A 22713-nucleotide genomic window follows, 5' to 3' on the forward strand; every position below is an offset into this window, starting at 1 on the left:
CTAGCTTTGTGAGTATGGTCATTATATAATTCCAATGGGGAAAAAAAAATCTCCTGAAACGAGGGGTACAGAACGAGGACTGTACACTATCTGCTTGTGTGCATACCGCTAGGAAGATGCAGAAGATGGTAATGATCTAGAAAATTTTTGTGCAGAAATAAAAAATGGTATTTTATTTATTTATCTCTCAGCACATGATTCTAATTGTACTTGATAGCCTAACAAAGATTATCCCAGGCTACAAATAATCATGCTGTTGATCCGATGCCCTGCTTGCCTGGAGCAAGCACAGCAGTCTGAAAGACCTGACGACTTTAACGGCGGGGGGAGAGCAAGACTTTTTTCAGATGCGTTTCACTACTTTTGGAGGACAAGTGGCTTCTCACCATGGTGACAATCAGGTTGCCAGGCTGGAGGAGGCCACGTCTGGAAGAATGGTCCTCAAGCAGCTCTGCTGAATGGTTCATGCCACCAGCTACTTTCTTTAAGTTCTGATTAATATCCCATGAAATAATTGCTTGGAATACACCCAAGCAGTTCCTTTATTCATTGCTTCTTTGTCTTGCTGGCAGGAGGGTCAGTCAATACTGAAACATACAGTTTGAACCAAGCATATGTGATGCCCACTGCACAATATGCTGAGGTCAGTAACAAAGGGATAAAGGAGTACTTCAGCTTCCAGGAGGTGAAAGGGAATACAAATTCACAGAAGACTTCCAGAGGCCCCAGGCCAAGGAGGTAGAAAGTTTCCATCCAATTAAAAAGAGGTTTTTCTTTCCTGCAGAAAAAAGGAGAGAAAGGTCTGATTTAGATGAGTCACTATGGTTTTGCAAACATTTCTCAGCTAAAGCTTCCCATCTGTGCTGTCCTGATGTGAAGAGTAGCCAAAGCCAGAGTTGAGTGCATTAAATTTCATGTTTAAAAAAATGATAATGATAGACCATTACATTACTCAACAACCCAAATGTACCCAATCATCATCTACTTACGCTGTCACTTAGCTGAAGCTCTGAGAGAGAATTAGCTATGCATTTGGAAGAGGAAAGAGGGCTGGATGCTGTGATATTAGAATAACAATATGGCAAACAGTATATAATTTTTTGTTTTGGTAAAATAACGTAAAATTTGCTGTTTTATTTTTACCATTTCTAAGTACACAATTTAGGAGCACTGAGCATACTGACAAAGTTGTACAACCATCACCACTATCTACTTTCAAAACATTTTCATCACACACACACAAAACCCCCAAACCAAAAACAAACAAAAAAGACTTCAAAATATTTTCATCACCCCAAACAGAGTCCCTGGAAACATTAAGCAGTCACTCCCCGTTCCCTCTCACCCCTGTTCCTATAACCACTAACCTACTCTCTGTCTCTGAATTACCCATCCTAGATTCCTTTTGTGTCTGGCTTATTTCACTTGGCCTGTTTTCAAGCTTCATCCGTACTGTAGCACATATCAAAAATTCATTCTTCTTTTTGGCTGAATAATATTCTCTCTCTCTCACATGCACACCCCCCCTCCCCCATTTTGTTTATTCATTCACTTGTTGATGGGCACTTGGGTTCTTTTCACCTTTTGGCTACTGTGAATAAAACTGTAATGAACATTGGTGAACAAGAATCTGTTTGAGTACCTGTTTTCAATTCTTTTGTGTATACATCTAAGAGTGGAACTGCTGGGTCATATGGTTATAAATGAATTTTAAAATATAACGTTTTCTAAACACAGATACAAACCATAAGAAAGCATTAAAAAATTACACAGATAATATTACATAAAATTAAAAAAAGAAAAATACTCCTTCCATGATTCTATTTCACCTGTAATTCTAAGATATTTAAGAATTTTGACTCATAATGCATGTTTTACATTCCATTTTTTAGCTCTAAGTTTTTTTTTTTAAATTCCAGAGAGAAAGAGAGAGGGCGGTGGCCAGGGGGGCGGAGGGTTAAGGGTGGGGGGAGAGAGACAGAGACAGGGAGAAATACTGATTGGTTGCTTTGCATATGTGCTCCAACCGGGGACCAAACCTGCAACCTAGGCATGTGCCCTCACTGGGAATCAAACCCACAACCTTTCAGTTTGCCAGCTGACACTCCAACATCTGTGTGGCTCACTCTGTGTCAACCAAGTGAGCCACAGAGGCCAGGGCAAGTTCTCACGTAAGATTTTAATTTAAGATGGGTAGTCCCTTCCCAAATATTCCCCTAAATTAAAGATATGACCTATGTTGGCATGTCAGAGTGATGGGATTATGGCTAATTTCTCCCTTTGTTTGCTGATTTTCTGTAGTGCTGTTATATTACTCTTATTAAAAATAATTTTTAAAAGGCTAATTGCACATTTAGGAGCAAACATTTCACAAGATTAAATATAATTTTTAAAATATCTTTTGTATTACCTGAACAGAGTCTTCAGTGAGGAAATACTATAGATGGTAAATAGTAACATGAGTAAGATTTTAATGGGAAGTTCTGTTAAAAGAAGAAAAACAAATACAGACGATAATTTAGTTGATTAAAGTTCTATGACACATAAGGCAATATAAACACACTGACACAGCTATATCGTACTAGTAATGCTTTTTGAGCTTAATCGTGCATTTTTGTGACATCTAAAGATACTGACAGGTACAGGTTGCAGGTTTTACTTAAGAGAATGCATGAGCTCTCTCCTTCTAAGAGACTTTAAGACTGCTTAAATCAGACAGTATTGATTTCCAGTCTCTGAAGAAAAGGGCATAGTAATCAAATCTACCACTCTGAAAGAAGCTGTTTACCTGGTGCAGTGAAGAGCAGAGGGAAGAGGGAATAATGTCCTGTTGTGGTCAGAATCAGAAAAATCGAAGCATCTCTTGCTTTCCCCACAGACAGAAGGCTAAAAATAAAAATTCTCATAGTAATTCCTTAAAACAACAAATGAAACTTACATTTGCAAATAGCTCGAATAAACTGCCTCTATTATCATTTCTAGAACTGGCTTAAGCATAGTATAACATAGTACTCTTTGCTACAAGTCAAATTCAATTGAGAATATTAATTTTTTAGTGGGAAACTTCAAGTAATTGATAGAAGAGTGGAACACACTGCATTGGGGAGTATTCAAAAAAGAATCTTGCTTCCTTGTGCAGTTGCCCGCTTCAAAGAAAGGGCTATTGTGGGGTTGGGAAGCTGCGTAGCGGTGGGTGGCCAGGAAACAGAACTTGGCAGTTTGATTTCCAGCCCTACAGCTCTTTTCTCAGACAATGTCCTGAGTCTGCTGGTGTTAAAAAAAACAAAACAACAACCCAAAACAAAAAAACCCCCCAAAACTGTAACTAAAGACATTAGAAATTCTGCTCTATTTTTTAATTTGGAAACTCCAAGTTGCTAAAGGATCCCAGACAAACCATATACTGGCCTGACAAATTTGCTTCAGGTTCTTTCAGAGTTTAAATGATTTCTCTCAGGACTTGAAGAAAAATCTCAAGGAAAAAAATGCAGATTCTATTACCACCTACCTATCTACTGGGTTCTTCATTTAAAATGCCTTTTTAGTATGGCACAGTGAAAAGATCACAAGATTCAGGTTTAAGTCCTACCCTGTTACTTGCTGACTGTGTGACTTTGAATAAGTCATTTAAATTCTCCAAGCTCAAGTTTCTGCAGATGTCATGACAGGGGATGATAATTAATTTATTCTAATTATCTTGAAGGTTGTTGTGAGGCTCAAAAGAAAGTGCAAAAAGAAAATGAAAGTCCCCAAAATAACAGTTCTGAAAAATCTGAATGCTGTACCTATGTTAGGTATTATTGCACAATGGACTCAATCCTTCTCTTAACTAACAACATTTAACAAAGAACAGTGGGCCTCACTTTCACAGATGTGATGGCACCGTAGCCCGTGCTTTCCTCCTGCTATGCTGCCTCTCAGAGTCCACATCTAACAGCCTGGTGTCATGGTGCTTAATCACTGCAGTACCACTCCCACCAAAATATGTAGAAACAACACGCACAATTTTGCATACCTTAGAACCTTCAAGGTTGCAAGGATCCAAAGTTAAGCATCGCTGTCCTGTCTTAGTATAAACCTGTTGCTGCTCATCTTTGCATTTGCCACCCCACTGAACATGTCAAAGAAGGAACATAAAATAGAAAACAATAGTATCAGAGAGAAATATTCCAGCAATGCTGACTGACTGAGCTTACCTCATTGGGAGAATTGCTAGGAGAATGGCTTTCTCATGGACGTGCCACCCAAACATGAAGGAGCTCAAGGCACAAAGGATTAGACATTGGAGAAAGCCTCTGGGCCCTTGGGGTTTAAACCAAAGACAGAAAATAGAGGGCTAGAAACAACAGATAAAGATGAAACTTCAGTATCATTTAAAATAGGCATCACAGAAACATTGTTCAGGTGAATACAATTTGTATCATTGCTGAAAAAAACAGATCTTGAGACTATTCCCCATTAAACTGACATGGTTCATCACTTTGTGAACAGCCCACCAAAAAGTAACATAAAAAAAAACTACTCAGAAAACAAAGGCATTCAGATATATAATTCACCAAAATTAATAAGAAATGATAACTATGTTCTGAGATATCCAATATAACTCCTTACTACATCTTCATAATTGGTTAATTAATAGTCACTTAACTTATAGGTCAAACTATAAAAGTTCACAGATATTTTGGGGATAATAATACATTAGCTTTTACCATGTTGATAAACAAACACCTAGCTTTGTCGGCTGGAGTGCAATTTACAATGAAAATATGGGCTTCCATAAATAGCTTACAAGTCTGAGGTGCTAGAAAAGAGTTTTGCCTCGGAACATGTGAACAAGGAGGACGCAGAACTTCATTCCCTACCAGTACTGCCACGCAAGTCAGTGGTGTCAGGTGTCTTGACAGTAGGCTTGATTATTTAGAAACCAAAATTAAAGCTGAGTGTAATTATAGATAGGATTGAGTTATTTATATTGAATTCTACTAAAATTGTGCCATGCGACTGAAGTCATCATGATCACTAAGAAATAAAAACAATATGAATAAAGCCTCTAACAGCACCTGACTCAGATTCTTATCTGATGCTCAAAGAGCCACTGTTGACTCTCTCCTCAGCATCCATGCGGTCCCAGAGAACTCTGGATTTCTGGTCCGTTAGCCATGGGGGAAAACAGCAACATAAACCTGGGATGTCCCCCTATAAACGTCTTCCTCTTTCTCCACCACGTGGCCCATGCTCCCTCCTCCGTGGGCTTTTCTTTTCCTCACCCCACTGGGAATCCTTCCTTACAGTGTTCAAAGTTACCCTAAGAAGTGCTAGGAAATGCCTCAATCTGCAGGAGGGTTACAGCCCTGGAATTTATGCAATAGCTCAAAATTTTCAAAGTTGAAATTTAACCAGCCACACAAAAGAGAATCAGAGAAAACTCAAGCAAAAAGTACCACGTGAATTCTTACCAATATGGCGATCAGAGTGCAGATGAGGGTGGCCAAGGGTGTCACTGAGGGAAGGACTGTGTGTTGGAACTGCTGAACCAAACCACTTGTCATCGAGGCCTTAGGAATCTCGTTGGGATCAAGAAGTTTCAATTTTAAGCCTACACAGTAAGTAGACATTTTATTTTGTTTGATCAATGATATACCATATTTTACCAATCAATTCCTTGAGGAAATAAAAAAGCTATGAAATCTCAACCTAGTTCAAAGTTAAGATTTCGTTCCCTCAATTCTGTGCTATTTTACCTAAAACGCTGCTGGTCTTGAGATTACACCATGCAAGGCAGCTGTCTGTACTCGAACAGGCAATCTGTGCAGCTCAACAGGAACCTTGCTGGCAGGCAACAGGAAGAACCATATGCTCCCACCCCTACAGTGAAGGGAGCTTTCTGAAATACAGGTCTGAGTGTGTCACACCCCAGCTTTGAATTGTTCATTGCCTCCAGGATCAAGCCCACATCCTACGCATGACATACAGTGTCTTCCATGATCCAGCTAGCCCCTTCCTGCCTCTCCGGCCTTATTTCCTCGATTTTGTTAAATGTGACGTGGCCACAGTGAACTGACACCCCATTCTCAACACGTATGCCCCTTTGTATGGGTTATTCCCTTTGCTTAGAATGACCTACTCACTTTGCAAAGTTAACTCCTAATTCAATTACTCATCTGAGAAACTCCTAAATCAAGACATAAAGTTGACTTTGCTGTGGGCCAGGTATACCTTGTATATGTCTCTACTGTTCACCACAATGCACTGTATCTGTTTATATACTCATTTCCTCTACTGTACTGGGCATTCCTTAAAGGCTGGAATGATGAGTAATTCATTCCTATCCCCGGCACATCGGAGTTCAAGAAATACTTATTTAAATGAACCAAGTCTGAGGATGATGATGCAAGCCCCAATCCAAACCAGCTAACAGGACAGTCAGGGACAGTCTGAGACATAACCCTGCCTAATCTAATGCCACTGAAAATCAGTGAAATGTGGGAATGGTATCTATTACCCAAATATTTTCTAGTCATCCACCTCTTCTTTTCCCTTCAGCCTGATTCTCTCTTAAAGCTAATCACAGTCTCCTTGAAACATACTTGCCTAACCTGCCACAGACTTTCCATGTAAGACAGCTTTTAAGATGACAGGTAAATGAAGTCGGCAGTTTCCTGACTCAGACAAGGCAAGTGACCCTTTCACCTCACCCCACGCTAGCTGTTTAAAGCTGTTTTGAAATATGTTAAGAAATTACTTCTTAGGAATGCTATGGACATCAAGACTAGATTCACAGTGGGTGAAGGATAGTACCAAATTATGATTCCCTACAAGTACATATCGAAAACAGTAAGAACAGCCTCCATTCATTAAGCATCTACAATGTGCCAAAGGACTTTCAGCCATTACTTTTGGCCCCCTGAGGCACACGGAAACAGAGTAAGTTGCCCAAAGCTACCAACTAATCGGTGGCAGAACAGATTCTAGTTCTGGCTGGTTCCAAAGGGCCTGCTACTGACAACGAAGCATTTCTTTATTGCTGCATTTGTTTCACACAACATACTTCATGGAAATAAGTAAGGTACTACCATCTTCTTATGACAGCAAGGAAAGCAAGACTAGAGGAATTAAATGACTTCCTCAGTGCCACACAGCCAGCCATTTATGCTGATGGGCCTCCAACGCCGCATTGCATTCTAGGTTAGGAGTTGGTAAACTCTAGCCCGAGGGCCAGATCCAACCTATGACCTGTTTTTGCATGGCCCTGAAGCTAGGAATAGTTTTTTACATTTTATAGGTTATAAACAAACAAACAAAACAAAACATCTATGTGGTCTGCAAAGCCTAAAATATTTACTGCCTGGTCCATTACAGAAAGTTTCCATATCCTTCTCTTGGTCCTGCCACTTCCCCCAGAGCCTGGCTGTATTCACAAATGAAGACGGTCAGTTATTTTCAGTAAAACCATCTCAAGGTATGAATTATTTTTTTATCACAATCCAAACTTAAAAACATAGCCTAGGTTTTCCATTTCTTCTCATGCCAAAATGCATGGCTATCATTTCCCTTACTGGTTTAATATTTAAGAGTCACAACTTACACATTCTTCTGTCCTGCTTTTTCCCATATCTAAATTTAAAAGTAGGGTTAACTACTGAGGAATTTTTTATTTATGGGAAAATTACCTTTTAAAAATGTCTAAATATTTTTTTTTTCCTCCACAAGGAAAGGATCAACCACCCTTTTGCCACAAAGAGCTTTTTAAGACACGTGGTCTGTTTACTTCACTGACGACTCCCTAGAAGAGCCAGCCCCCTGGTTCATTCTGAAAGCTGAAATGCAGGGCTGGGGAACAAGCCATTCAACCTCATTAAAATACAAAGCAGGTTTTTTCATTTCTCAATGTGATTCCTTTCAATATTGAGTCTAAGCGAGAAAGCTTGCTACCATACCGATGACAGTCAGCACTTTGTCCAAAGTGTTGTACAAAGCCCAGAAGTTTGGAGCCCAATAGGCATGGCAGAGGCCCCGCTTGAAAGGGAAGAGCCGTGAAAAGACTTGAGGCAGTTGGTTCTGTTGAAAAGAGATTAAACAGTGATCAATCTTTTCCAAATTCAAAAAGAGAACGATGTCTATGGCATAGTGTGTAGAGAGTTATGAGGTCTGAGTTCCAGTCTTTGTTCAAGTAAATGGTGTCATCCTGAGCAGTTCACAGAACCTCTTTTGTCTAACCTTCTCATCTGTCCAGTATGACAAGATACATGAAAATACTTTGAATACCAGTCCAATACTGTAATGATACAAGTATAATAACGGAAGAATTTATGAGGTGCAAAGGGGAGAGACTGCAGCTTATCCAAGTCTACTGAAGAGAAGCAACAGCAGGGAAGACTTCGCAAAAGATGCAGTGCTTTCTAGTGTTAGCACAAATTAAAATTAATTAGTTGAATTCGGCGTGAGGGAAGAAAGGAAGAATATATTTGTCGAACATTTCTAACATTCTAGGCACTTTAGAATGCGGTCAGTCAATGACTGTGAAAGTGCCTCCAAGTTTGATTTTGGGGTTACAAATAAATTTTAGCAAGTAGGCAAGCGAGCAGATATGGAATCTGCAAATTATGATGATTGACTGTATATGTGACATATAACTAAACATACAAATATGTACACATACATATTTGAATATGCACAAAAACGACTCAAGGAATACCATCCCTGTGTTTAGAGTCACACTGAAGAGAAGTAAAAAAGGACTAGTTTTGCCTATTGTATATTCTTAAATTTATTATGTTTTTCTAAACAACAACAAAAAACATGTATTACTTTATAAGAAAGAAAAAGGCTTACCAAGGCTAGGAAAGGACCCAGCGAAAGAGCAGAAACTAGAAAAACAATCAGTCCCAGGGAAGTAAGGCGGGCAAAACTGAAACTGTTCCATCGAACGGACCCATCTACAGAAAAGAAACATTCTCATTAACTAGGAGCATGGAAAACCATAACTTAGACATACCATGTGCTGAAACTGCAAGGATCCCCTGATAATATGCCAATCAATCTTCATGATGTGGCAGAGCAGAGCAAAGTCAGAATGGGTAGGGGGTTAGAGGATCAATAGCCTAGAGGCATCTGTTATGCTTCAGATCTCTTCAAACAAGCTACCAAGTCAAGAAAAAAAATACTGGGTTGGCCAAAATGTTTGTTTAGTTTTTTTCCATATGATGGCTCTAGTAATGTTTAGTTGTCTTTAACTTCATTTGAAACAATTCTGTTAAGATGGTATTGTGATAGCTGTTATGTCAGTGTATTTTTTTTTTAAAGCTTATCACGATTGGTGAATTTTTGTGTAGCCATTTTAATATTGAAGATGGAGAAAATAAACATTTTTGGTGTATTGTGCTTTATTATTTCAAGAATGGTAAAAACGCAACTGAAGTGCAAAAGATTTGTGTAGTGTATGGAGAAGGTGCTATGACTGATCGAACATGTCAAAAGTGGTTTGTGAAGTTTCATATTGGAGATTTCTCGCTGGACAATGCCCCAGTCAGGAAGACCAGGTGAAGCTGATAACGATCAAATCAAGACACTAACTGAGAACAATCAATGTTATGCCATGCAGGATAGCTGACATACTCAAAATATCCAATAATTATTGGTAAGAATGAAAAATGTGTTATTTCATAGAAAAAAACTAAACAGACTTTTTGGCCAATCCAATAGAATACAGATTTGCCACTCTCATTAATACTTGCCTGGTTTATTTGCAGAGAAGCAGTAAGATCGTAGCAGATATACACCATAAGCAGGGGCTACGTAGAGGTAGATGTGCTTGAAATGTAGGAGAACAGCAAAGAGAAGAGCTCCTTCCAGATGCCTTTTCTGGGAGATTTAAAAGGGAAATGTCATTTTAAAATTCAAGGTAAATCAAAGGCAGCAATGTAGTGTCCTGGATTGGATCCTGGAACAAAAAAAGGATATTAAATCTGAATGTACTGAAAGTGGTATCTCAATCTTGATAACCATACCACAGTTATATAAGATGGTTACTTTAGGGGAAATGGGCAACGGATACAGAAACAATCTGCACTATCTTTGTAACTTCTGTAAACCTAAAATTATTTAAATAAATAAAATGTTAAACAATTAAAAAAATACCAGAGATGGTTGCATAACAATGTGAATATACTTAGCATTACTGAACTGTCTTAAAAATAAGATAGTAAATTTTATGTAGTGTATTTTACCACAATTTAAAAAAAACACATATATTTTAAAGATGTTAAAATCAAATCCTTTTAATTGTCCTTGTGAATTAACATAATATAGAAAATTAAGAGCACATGATTTTTATAATTTCCCCATCTCAGACAACTAGGTATAGCATATCACATCATAAGGCACTGTGAGGGAAATAAAGTATAAAATTATTAAAAACTACATATTTTTAAACATATATTCAGAAATACTTAACAAATGAAAGACGTCTGAGATGTGTTTCAAAATAACCTTTTGTGTGTGCGTGTGTGTAGAGGACTATGTTATTTTCTCTACTTTTCTGTACAATTTAAATTTTCTAAAATAAAAAACCCCCTAAAAATTCAGGCAAATATTCTACATGCACTATAAGGTGAATACAGGCACATAGCTCCAGCTAGCTTTTATACTGAGTCTAATGGGTTCATAAATTCCTTATTTCAACAAATATTTAGTAAGTTCTAAGCTTGATGCTGAGGTACAGTGTACATCATCCTAACAATTCACTACAAATTCTACCTAAGGAACTGAAGCCCAGAGAATTAAATTACTCTCACCGCTTACAAAGTTTTACAGTAGCTAAAGTTGATTTCTGGAGATGAGGAATGAGAGAATGAATGAATACATATACTGCTATGCTAAGATTTAAAATTATTTAAATCTTTTTTTATAGATTGTAACATATAGTATTATCAGGCTGAAGGCATGAAGAATAGTACTTGATCCTAACAAACTACCTAAGAGAACGAAAGGTATTCTGATTAAAAACAAAACCAAAAACACCCAAGTTGACTGTAACTAAGAAAGGGTGAATTCTACCTACCTCACAGGAATTCTGGAAGGATCAAATGAGACAATATCCTGAGGTTCAGCAAAGGAAACTGTCAAAGGGACCATGAAAGGCCAGGTTCCTTCTCTCACTGTCTCCTCAGGTGTGGTCTGGAATGGATGAGTTGGGAATAACACGGAAAAACAATGAGTTGGTCCCAGATCTCTCTTCATCAATTTTATAATTTATTTAAGATTCAGAGAAGGTCTAGCTGGTTCTGTCGCTAAACTTTAGTTTATTTGTTCAACAACCATTCATTGAACCAATTACGCTCTAAGTACTATGTGCTTTTTTATGGTTAAAATAAACTTATTCAGACACTTGTAGTTGACAAATAACTTCAAAACAGAGGATCAAATGTGATCTTTCCAAAGGCCCTGTGAGGTAGGTAATCCCATTTAACAAATAAAAATGTAACAAGGAGTAAATTTCATTTTACAGATGAGGAAACAGAGGCTGAGAGGATTAAACGACTTGCATCGGGTTATTGGTTCCCAGACCTCGCAGCCTATTACAGTTCCCTGGAGATTCCTAAAGCGCAATCCCAGTGATTCTGATTCCGTGCAGAGGGATGACCCGAAACTCTGAATTTCTGGTTCCCCCTCTATAAAAAGGAGACTATTAATTATAGCAACCTCATAAAATATTGGGTTGGACAAAAAGTCTGTTTAGTTTTTTCCATAAAATAAAAAACACATTTTTTCTTTTCACCAATAACTATTGATCTGGATATTCTGAGTGTGTCGGCTGTCTCCCGCGATTGGCTTCTACTGGGTGGAGGGCAGGGCTGCTGCTAAACATCTTCCCGTGCATAAGGCAGCCCCACAGCAAAGAATTATTGGGCCAAAATGTCAATAGTGCCAAGAAACTTTGCAAACCACTTTTGACACGATCAATCAGTTTTGGGACCTTCTTCATACACTGCACAAATCATTTTTTTGCGTTTCAATTGTGTTTTTACCTTTCTTGAAATAATAAAGCAAAATATGCCAAAAATGTTGTGTATTTTCTTCAATCTTCAATATTAAAATGGCTGCACAAAAATTCACCAATCTTGGTAAGTTTTTTAAAAAATGCACACTGATAGGGCAGCTGTCACAATACCATCTAACAAAATTGTTTCAAATGTAGTTAAAGACAACTAAGTACTACCAGAGCCATGTTATGGAAAGAACTAAACGAACTTTTTGGCTAACCCAATAGTTGCAAGGTTTGTTCAATAAGAAGTTATATAAAATGCACCTAACCTGCAGCAGTCAATGCACTTGAATAATCACTGTTTGAGTCACATACAGTGGCCTCCAACCTTTTTAGGCACCCGGGACCCATTTGGAGGAAGACAGTTTTTCCATGGACAGTGGGGGTGGGGGGATTTTAGAGGGGAGGGAAGGGGGTGGTTTCAGGATGATTCAAGCCCATTACATTCAAGCTCACCTCCTACTGTGTGGCCCGGTTCCTAACAGGCCCAGACCAGTATCGGTCCATGGCCTGGAGATTGGGAACCCCTGAATAGCATATTAGTGTTAGTCAGGGTTTCAACCTAATTCTTCTGGTTCCAAATCCCATACCTTCTGTTACACTATACTATATGCTTCTGATGGTAAAGCCCCACCATAATAGTAGTTACATTGTAAAAACTGCTGAAGATTTCATTTCTAGATAAATGACCCCAACCAAATGTAGAATCTCAAGTACACTTCAGGACTGCCACAAATTAGCCACACTGTTAGAAAAATTTGTATTCTAACAAATTTTTAGAATACATTTTTTTTCATCTGTAAAGTTAAGAAAATTGTCAAAAGAGAAGATGGAATTTGATCCCTGACTGGTGTGGCTCAGTGGGTTGAGCATAGTCCTGCAAACCGAAAGGCTGTTGGTTTGATTCCTGGTCAGAGCACACGCCTGGGTTGCAGGCCAGGCCCCCAGTTGGCGGCATGCGAGAGGCAATCTGCTGATGTTTCTCTCCCTTTCTTTCTCCCTTCTCCTCTCTCTAAAAGTAATAAAATATTTTTTTAAAAAAGAGGGAAGATGGAATTTGTGAAAAATACTCAATAAAAGTTGTTATTGTACTTGGTAACTCAAACAGTTGGTCAAATAAATTTACCCATCACTCACTGTACTGTAGCCTTTATAAGCTAAAAACCAAACTTAAGGGGGAGAACCTAATTAGCCTATTTTGTGTTTACCTGAAATAATCGTGCAATGGAAAGTAGCATTAATCCAAATAAAAAGCCATTGTACTGGAAATGAATATCTGAAAATAGGTCAAGGAAAAACAACAAAGGATACCAAATTCATAATGAACTGTGCCAATGAATTGAGTTTAAAAATTGCAAATACTTTCTTAATAGGTAAAGACAAAAATATTCCTACTAGTTTGGACTTCTCATACATGTGTTTTCTATAAAGTCATACCTCGACAAACCCTTAAATTAAGATTAATGTTTAAGAAGAAAACCAGGAAACTTCCCCATGTTTTTACCTTAAAGACCCAGCTGCTAAAGGGCAAAAGGTTTTTTGTTTTGTTTTTTTAAGAATTAGGGACGAGAAAGGAAGGAGTCCTAACAGCTACGGAGGACCATTAGCGTATGGCACTCCCCTGTTGATAGTATGCATACAATCTTATTTACTAAGCCTTACAATGAACTGTAAGGTAGTTTGAGTTCAGAGACATTAATCTACTCATGGCTTAAAGCTGCTGTGATGACATAACTAAGATTTGAGTCTGTAACTTAAACCAAAGTCTGGGTGTTTTCCTCCATGCCAGGCTACTTCTAGGAAAACTGTAAAAAATTAGGCTTCTATCATTAGGGTTTTAGAACTTTGCTTGCTAATATGTGGTCAGCCAAGATGGCAGAAAAGCGGGAAGACCTGTTCCCATATGCAACATTATGATATGCCCTTTCCTATAAAAGGTATTATAATAATGCAGTACAAAACTGTTTAATAACTATGTATTACATTAATCTAAAGGCAGTTAACAAATCCTAGTATATTGCTTTACTTCTGGTTTAACTGGTTCTTGCACATCACCACTAAATTTTCAGGGGCAAAGTGCTCTAACAGAGTCCAGTAACACTGGGCAGAGACACAGTTTTGGGAAACCACTAACCCACCCCACACCCATTTCCGAAAGCAGCTTGTATATCAGAATCACCATTAGACAAAAAATTAATCTTCTACTATATGACAATAAGTAAGGGAACAGAATATAACATGTCAAGGATACGGTCCACAATTAACAACCCAAAGTTCCACAGCAGTAATGCTGACAGAATGAACTTTGGCTTCTCTGTAAGTTCTTTGCCTGCTTTTTTCCCATCCATGCATTTACAGCACCTACATTGAAACACCAGGAAAGAATCAGAAACAACTTTGATCTTCATGAGAACATCACAATGCTTTTACAGAGCACACTGTGCCACACTCTAGTACATTTTACTAGCTGTTCCTAACAAAGTATCCATGACATTTTTGGCTGCTTTAAAATATGATAGTAGAAACAAAGACCTCAGGCATGGTTCCATGTCTCTTTCTCAGCTATCCTGCTGTGAAATGAAGTAGTTCCACTTAATAAAATTAAAAAAAATCAACAAACCAGCTATCAAAACCCCAAAAGTAAGGATTTTGAAAATCGAGAGGGCACACACTGTTTCAGTCCTTAGGAGTAAAAAATGCAGACCAGAACGATGTGGCACTCTAAATTACATAGCATCACACCAGCCACAAGAAGTTCAGAGCTTCCAGAGTTTAGGAGGGGATGGCAGAGGGGAAAAAAATAGAGCCAGGAGCTTGCATCTCCTGATTGTCCAAATAATTTTAAAAACCCTTCTGTAAAAATGTATGTCATTTAAAGGTAGCAATATACATACTATAAATGACAATGTCAGCTGATCTCATTCTCATTTTATAAAAATTATATTCAGGCAGAGAAAAGAGGCTGAAACAATATGCACCAGATAACTGATGGTGATAGCTATTAAGTGGAGGAGTACAGGTCATTTTTACTATGTGTTAATGTGCTTTTCTGTTTTCCAAAATTTGTACAATGAGGCTATATTAGTCAGTTAAAATTTTTAAAAAACGTGTTTCATGTGAATATTGGCATATTCTATACAACAAAAAAATAGACACAATAAAGATGCAATTGAAGAGCAGCAAAAAATGCCTGCTTTCCCCCTGGAAGCCTGTCTCCTTATAGAGATATTAATCTTACAGGGTAATTGAGAAAATTAAGTAAGTTACTAATTTATACATAGTGCCTGACTCTGGGAATTGGCACACAGATTTCAATGATTTTTATCTTACTTAACTGCTCTCTCTACATTGCAGATGGACTTGAATTCTACTCACTCTCTATTTCTATCTGTTCCCTGGGAGCTTAAATTCAAACATTTTGCATTAAAAGAAGTGTATTACAAATCACCTTTCCTTCTAACTCTTGTGGGGTCATAAACAGACCAAAACTTAGGGTGTCAAACAGGAGTTACCCCATGAAAGTAAGTAGGGGTTAAAATATTCCCAAAGGACTCCTTCCTGAATGGGGTGAGGGTTTAGACCAGAAGGCTTCCCACACAGATATGATCTATGTATGACCAGGGTCATTGGATGGACACCAGTCACTGCTCTGTCACGAGCATACCCGCAGGCTTAAGTAACTATGACAGACTGGAAAGCAACATTAACCAAAAACGTACTCCTTGGAAGTCATTGTGCAAAACATTCTACATATGTGTATTTAACTACTTAAAATTATAGGTAAAAGATATAAAATATGAACGTAACTTAAAATTAGTAAAGAGTCTTCCCGAAGGAAAGAATTCAGACGACAACTGAAAGCATTCAATAAGGTTCCTTGAGTTTACTAGGGTGGAAACTCCATTGGCAGTTAGCATTAGGACAACGCATGTGTGTACACGAGCATACAGGGTGCGTCACGGGAGCCGTGGGGGGCCTGCTACAGGGAAGGAAAGAGAAGTACGTGGCGCTACCTGGGCAGGAGTGGTCTTGGAGCTCTCCTTGGGGCTGCCTTTCACAACACTCACAATCACTTGTTCTGCCTCTGCCTTACACCCTCACCTCCTCCCCCACTTGCTTCCATAAAGTTCAGGTAGACTGCTTACTGTTACGATTCACTGTGCAGTTCAAAACACAACACCGGAGTTTTGGACTGTTCTACAACTTGCTATTATATGAACTCTCCCCCAAATGAGTTGTAAGTTCACAATATAATTATTTCCTCAACGCCTTCCCCACAAAACGGCATTCTCAGACTTACTCATGCACGGCATACACAAAGAGTGCATCTGTGAGGATGACGGAAAATCTCTGGAAAAGAATGGTCTTTGAGCTGGTATAATTCAGATTACGGACATTCAGCATCTCTTGATCAAAATATTTGGCAACGTGTGACAAGGCACACTCAAACCATGCAAAAAAGGGGGGGTAATCCAAGGTCCACTCTGAAGTTGCCTGTGGTAAAAATTAAAGATAGAACATATCCTAAGTAACTGAATAAACAAAGAGGGTGAGAAAATTCTTAGGTTTTTAAAAAAGCACATGAAACTGCATTTGAAATATGCCACAGATAGAATAATTTCTATGTTAACACTGAGCAGAACATTAAAACCTGTATCTTAAGTATGATATTCAATTTCCTTAGAGTCAACTATAGTTCAAAAGAAATTAACCTAAAACCTTATAATAATAAATTTGATTATGACACAGTTCTATCTTGGGTTTAAGTTTTGTCCCAGAAACTCAATTTCCCTATTTGTAAAATGAGTATCATATAGAGTTTAATAATTCATACCAGAAATAAAAATATAGAGATGATTTTTATAAGTAATAGAAGAAAATGGTCTGTATATTACCAGATGCCTACACATCATATTTGATTATCTTTCTTCATAAATTGTAAAATATTAGGGAAAGATAGGACATAGAAATATTCATTCCAAATCTTCATTTGCCAGATGAGAACTAAGGCTCAAATGAAATGTACTGTGGCAGAGCCAGGCCTAGAACCAGTGTTTTCCTTTCCCAATTCAATATGCTTTCAAAAAGTGTGTGACAAATATTATAATTACCAATTTACAGTTTGGGAAACTCAATCTGAAGGGATTCCCTAATAGTGCCAGAGGGCAGAACTGAGGAAAGAACACACTTTTTATAAAGACTTATTTGACCAAGGAGCACATGGAAAACTGTTTTAACATCTATAATACTTTATGATTCCATACATCATCCTGGAAAAAACAAAAAAGGTAAAAATTAAAACTTACCTCATAATACCACTGTGATATTGGCAAACTGTGAGTGATAGCAAGCCAGTTACGGTGTACTTCAAAATCTGTGGAATGGCTATTCAAAACAATCAGATGAATTAAATGAAATTTTGTAACATTTATCAATTTCACATTTCTAACATTATGCTTTTTAATGGAGCAACACCCCTACATAGTCACAGTTTACCATCCTTTAAAGACACAAAGGGGCATTACACAATCCTGAAACACCTCATTTATCTGGGGGCCAGACCTCCTTTTGGAAAAGTTGGGAAACTGCAGGTGAAACAGTTTCAGAGTTATCTAAAGGGCTCACAAAAAGCTCAAATTTCTTAAGGAAGGCCTTCAGGCTGTTGTTCAGAGGTGACTAACTTTTGTTCACAAGACTTCTAACACGATTAATTACTGGAAAAGGCCTCATATAGAAGGTGGATGGATTTTCAAGGATGAGTAGTTCATTAGACAATTAAGGTGGGAAAAGGCTTCTGCCTTCTTTCCCATGTCTCCAAAATCTCCCTTTACTGTTTTCTCCCTCACTGTGTATGAATATAGTCAAGCATTGAATCTCCCCTGTAGCCAGGGAAAAATTCCCCTTATAACCATCTAGGTTCTGTGGCTGGTCTAAGAATTAAATTGACCTATGACAGATTAATAGGAGAAAAAAGCCAATTACTTTTTATTTTTAAGGATTAAAAAAAATTATTTTTAGAGGGGAAGGACAGGAGAAAGGGAGGGAGAGAAACACCTATTGGTTGCTTCTTGCACATCCTCAACTGGGGACCTGGTCTGCAACCCAGGCCTTTCAGTGAGCAGGACGATGCCCAACCCACTACGCCACACCAGGCATGGCCAGAAAAAAAGCCGATTTTAATTACTAAGGTATGTACAGGAGCCCCAAAAGATATGAATAAAATATGGTACTCAAAAGGCACCGTGTGATCCAGCCTTATGTACCATCCTCAGCTAAGTGAAGGGATAGGGATTTGGGTCTTCAAAGGCAGAAAGGCAATTCATGGCAAGGTGAGAAGAACAAATGTTCGTTAACACAGGTTGCCCTTCAAGGATGACAAGTCTCACAGGTGAAAAAGTGATTTGTTAACAGCTCCCGTTCCGATACAGGCTCCCTTTCTAATGCAAATTTCCCTTACAAAAGGGTAACTTCTACTGTTTTCAGAACTTCTCCAGTTTCTCAAGATCACCAGTCCAAAATAGCCTTTATGCCAAAGAGGCATGTTTTGGAGGGGCATGTTCTGCTACCCTTCTCCCCTCTTTAGTACAATTTTTTTTTTTGTTCACTGCTGTACCTCCTCTCCATGTCTAGAACAGCACTTGATGCATGGATAGCGTCAATACATACTTGTTGAATTAACCACTCACCAACATCAACAATGAGTCCCATAGCAAAACCCAATTTACACTTTCCAATTTTACACAACCCTTCCTAGGTGACAACCCTCTCCTGAGTTTCGTAGCCATCTCCTTAGTCTCTTTTAATGCTTTTCATTCCAACATTCACCAAAACTGATGAATACTACTGATGAATAGTAAGTGTTAATGTTCTCCTATGTTCAGTTCCTGGTCTTCTTTTAATGCAACTTACTGGACAATTTTATTCACACTTATTGCTTCCAATATCAACTGTATAATGATGATTCCCAAATCAGAATATAAAACCTTGGTCTCTTCCTGGATTATAGAGGCAGACATCTCCAACTTCCTGTTGACAAACTTCCCACTGACAATGTCACCTGAATTTTTTACATTCTTCAAATTCCCAATTCAAAACTGATCTGGTGACCTAGTGATTTCATTTCTAGGTACATACAGTATATTCGACAGGAATGCATACAATGCTTACTAAAAGACAGGTACTGGGTGTGTCTTCAGGCCTCCAATTATATCAGTTCTTCAGAGCCCTTCCTGACACCCAATCTAAAATGAGTCCCCTTTGTTAGCCTGCTTACAGGATCCTATTCTTTTTCTTTCTAACACTTAACACATTTATAATTATGTAATTACATATTTGCATTGATTTGTTTCTGGAACTGTTATCCTTACTAAACTACACCCTTTAGAGGGTTAAGGGCCACATCCATTTTGTATTTCCCTGTAGTGACTAGCCACAGTAACTAGTACATAATAAAGCAGTTGTATATAATTTGTTTAATACATTTACATTTATCCTATAGCTTCTATCTCACTTCCCCGAGGTTTCCAGTTTGAAAAGCAGAGTCAACTACAATTATATATGTTCTTAATCCTGGATCAGTATTAAGAGCAGCATTCAAAAGAACAATCCTGAGGACACATTTCCAGGCTGAAGTAACAAAAGCAAGAAACATCGCCTTACATGCACAAACCTACAGTTTGAAAAAATCTCTTTGATTTGAAAAGAATTTCCTACATTTTAGATTCTTCCAATTTATTTTTAAAATGTAAAGATGTTGATTTGCTTTCAGTTATGCAGAAGGTCCAAGAGATCAACCCCTTCTCTTCCCAGGTCCCTGTGAAGTCATTTTGCTGAACCTACATTTACATTTTATTGCTTATATAATTATAAATACCCATCAGTATAGATGGGCATTCTACACATTCAACTCTTCCCTACTCAAATCAACAAGAGGTAGGTCATCACAAACCTAACCAAAGGATACCAATAAACCAAATCCTAAACAGGGAAACAGGAAGGGAAGGGGAAAAAAGAAATGAGGGGGAACAGTCAAGGGAGAAGAGTTAGGAAGGATGAACAGAAGAAGGACGCTAATAAAATAAATATCAAGTACCCATTGTATACACATTACCACTTGGTGGATGCTTCCTGACTGGTTTCCACACTCTGTCTTGGCCCTGCATCCATTTTTTACACTGCAGTCTAACCCTGTGCTATCTGACTACTGCCTACCTCATCCTGCGCCTCTCCTTCCTCACTTACTGCTCTTGAGCCACAAGGGCCACTTTCTATTCTTACTATGGTCTTTCCACTTGTTCTTTCTTAGGCTTCAATTGATTTTCACATTGCTTATTCTTTTTCAATCTTCGGATTTTAGCTCAAAACATCGCCTCCTAAAAATAGAAGGAAAGCCTTGCCCCGTAGTCACAACCTGAAACTTTCGTGTTTGCCTGTCTGCCTCCACCAACTCCACTCGTGCAAAGACGGGAAGTGTCTTCCTCCGCATTGCATCTCCAGGACTTAAGAACAGCACCTACAGCACAGTAGGAAGCTGATAAACACTAGTTGAATGAATAGTGGAGGTGTGTGTGCTTAATCTGCATTTAAGAATGAGGACCCCGGGGCTCAGAAACAGTGAAGGAAGAAAACGCCTGGCCTGAACCTAGACATCAAGGGCTAAGATGTAGTTCTAAGTTCAAGTAACAATCAATCGAAGGGCTGTGAAATTTAGGAAAGGCTAAGCGGAGACTACACAACTTCCAAGTTTCCTTTCCTTCTCACACCTGGGGTCATCCACACTTCTCTCTCCCGCCCTGACCGACCGCCAGCCTCCTTGCCCAGCCCCTGGTCGTGTGGACCCCTTACTAGGTGGGGATGAGAAGGCATTTGAGAAGAGTCACCCCGAGTACCAAGGCCGAAAACCAGTTGCCACCACTCGCCGCAATACCGAAAACCGCCATTGCTGCGAAACCCCTCGCTTTCCACCAACTTGGTACACATCCGGACTCCCGCGCATGCGGGGACGGTCCTCTCAGCCGACGCCGTGGGCTACGCGCAGGCGCTTAGCGGCTCCTCCCCCGGGGGGCCGGCGCTTCGGCATTTAAACCTCCCGCTCACCAGCGTTTCACCGCCTGCCTTCTTTCGCGATAACGATGGGGCTTCGTTCGCCAGCCCGTCTGTGAGGCGACCAGTTAAGTTTCATTTATTACTTCATTTTTTTTTCCTTTTTGCCTACTCCTTCCTCCCCTTACCCCATTACTTCATTCTTATGTACAAGTAGTTGCTGGGTGTCTGCTCCGGGTCTTGATTTTGCCCGGCGTTGGGGTATCAATACCAGTGCGACGGTGAACTTTCTCTGCTACAGACCTTCACGTGCTCGAGGAGGAGAAAGAATTTTAGTTAGAGTTACAATGGAAGTATGAGCTACAGGTAGAGAATGGTATGAGCAAAGATGCAGCGGTGAAAAAACGGTCTGTGTTTCTACAACTCTGAGCTAGGCTCTTGGTACAGCACCTGCGCGAGTGATGGAACTCGTTCTGGAGGCTGTTAGTCTGGGAGCTCTTAGTCTGGAGCCTGGAGTCTAGTGCTTCACACGCTTACTGTGCAGATTTCTTGGGGACCGTGTTAAAATGCAGATTCTGATTCAGTAGGCTTAACACACCCCTGGATCATGTCAGTGCTGCTGGTACGTGGGCCTTAAGGGCCGAAGCACAAGGGATGGAGTTAGTCTTGTTTTGCTCATGTACTGTCTGATTTTGGACAAATGACTAGTCTCTCTTAACCTCGTTTTTCTTTTTTTGTAAATAGGAGATAAAAGTGGGGTCTACCTCATAAAGTGGTTGTGAGGATTGAATGAGGATGCATGTAAACTGCTTGATATGATGCTGACACAGAATAAATGTTCAATAAATAATGTTTCAGAGAAGTTGAGTATTTTGTTGAAAGATGCACAGCAGGGAGTAGACAGTGTCACCCTCCTCATAGAGCTTATGCCTTCCCACAACTTCAAATGCCAACCACGTGAATATGACACTCAAATATATATTTCAAGCCCAGTCTTCTTTCTCTCTAGGTCATATGTCCAGCTGCCTACCTGACATCTCTTCGATTTTTTAAAGGTGCCTTACATTTTAGTTTCGTACTGATGTTATAAGAAATTACCATAAACTTAAAGCACAACCTCAAAACAACACAAATTTATTCTCTTACAGTTCTGAAAATCAGAAGTCTAAAAATCAGTCTCACTAGGCTAAAGTCAAGGTGTCATTAGGGTTGGTTTCTTCTGGAGGCTCTGAGGGGACAATCTTTTATTTTTTGGCTTTTAGAAGTAGGATGCCTTCCTTGGCCCCTAACCTCTTGCTTCTATTGTCACATCTTTTACTTTTCTGGATTCAAATCTCCCTCTGCTTGCCTCTTAAAAGGATACTTGTGATTGCATCTAGGGGTCACATGGATAATTCAGGATAATCTCACCATCTCAAAATGTTTAACTTAATCACATACAAGTTTCTTTTGCCATGGAAGTTGATATTCACAGGTTCCAGGGATTAGGATGCAGGTATTTTTTGAGGCTATTATTCAGTTTACTGCATGCCTCAAACTCAATATATCCAAAACGGAACTCATGATCTTTCAAAATATCCACCCAGAGAATGACACCATCCACACAGTTGTTCACCTCCTCTGCCCCA

General features: G+C 38.9%; 1 protein-coding gene across 2 annotated transcripts; it reads right to left on the reverse strand.

Annotated features, from left to right (window-relative positions):
• Positions 1-144: 144 nt before the first annotated feature.
• ALG8 (ALG8 alpha-1,3-glucosyltransferase) lies at positions 145-21029 on the reverse strand. Of its 2 annotated transcripts, none has more exons than XM_054576161.1 (13): positions 20888-21029; positions 17350-17428; positions 16344-16537; positions 14295-14404; positions 13252-13319; positions 9735-9861; positions 8833-8936; positions 7938-8058; positions 5457-5596; positions 4197-4336; positions 2789-2886; positions 2411-2483; positions 145-778 (listed from the first exon to the last, which is right to left on the reverse strand). In XM_054576161.1, exons 1-13 carry the CDS (start codon positions 20980-20982, stop codon positions 547-549), a joined length of 1581 nt encoding a protein of 526 aa, XP_054432136.1. In that variant the 5' UTR covers positions 20983-21029; the 3' UTR covers positions 145-546. The 2 variants fall into 2 exon arrangements, with proteins under 2 accessions (XP_054432136.1, XP_054432137.1); XM_054576162.1 differs by having other exon boundaries at positions 20932-21005.
• Between the last annotated feature and the right edge of the window lie 1684 nt (positions 21030-22713).

Source organism: Pteronotus mesoamericanus, unplaced genomic scaffold (assembly GCF_021234165.1).
Source record: "Pteronotus mesoamericanus isolate MK-2021 breed Mesoamerican mustached bat unplaced genomic scaffold, CSHL_Meso_final contig_33, whole genome shotgun sequence".
Lineage (NCBI taxonomy): Eukaryota > Metazoa > Chordata > Mammalia > Chiroptera > Mormoopidae > Pteronotus > Pteronotus mesoamericanus.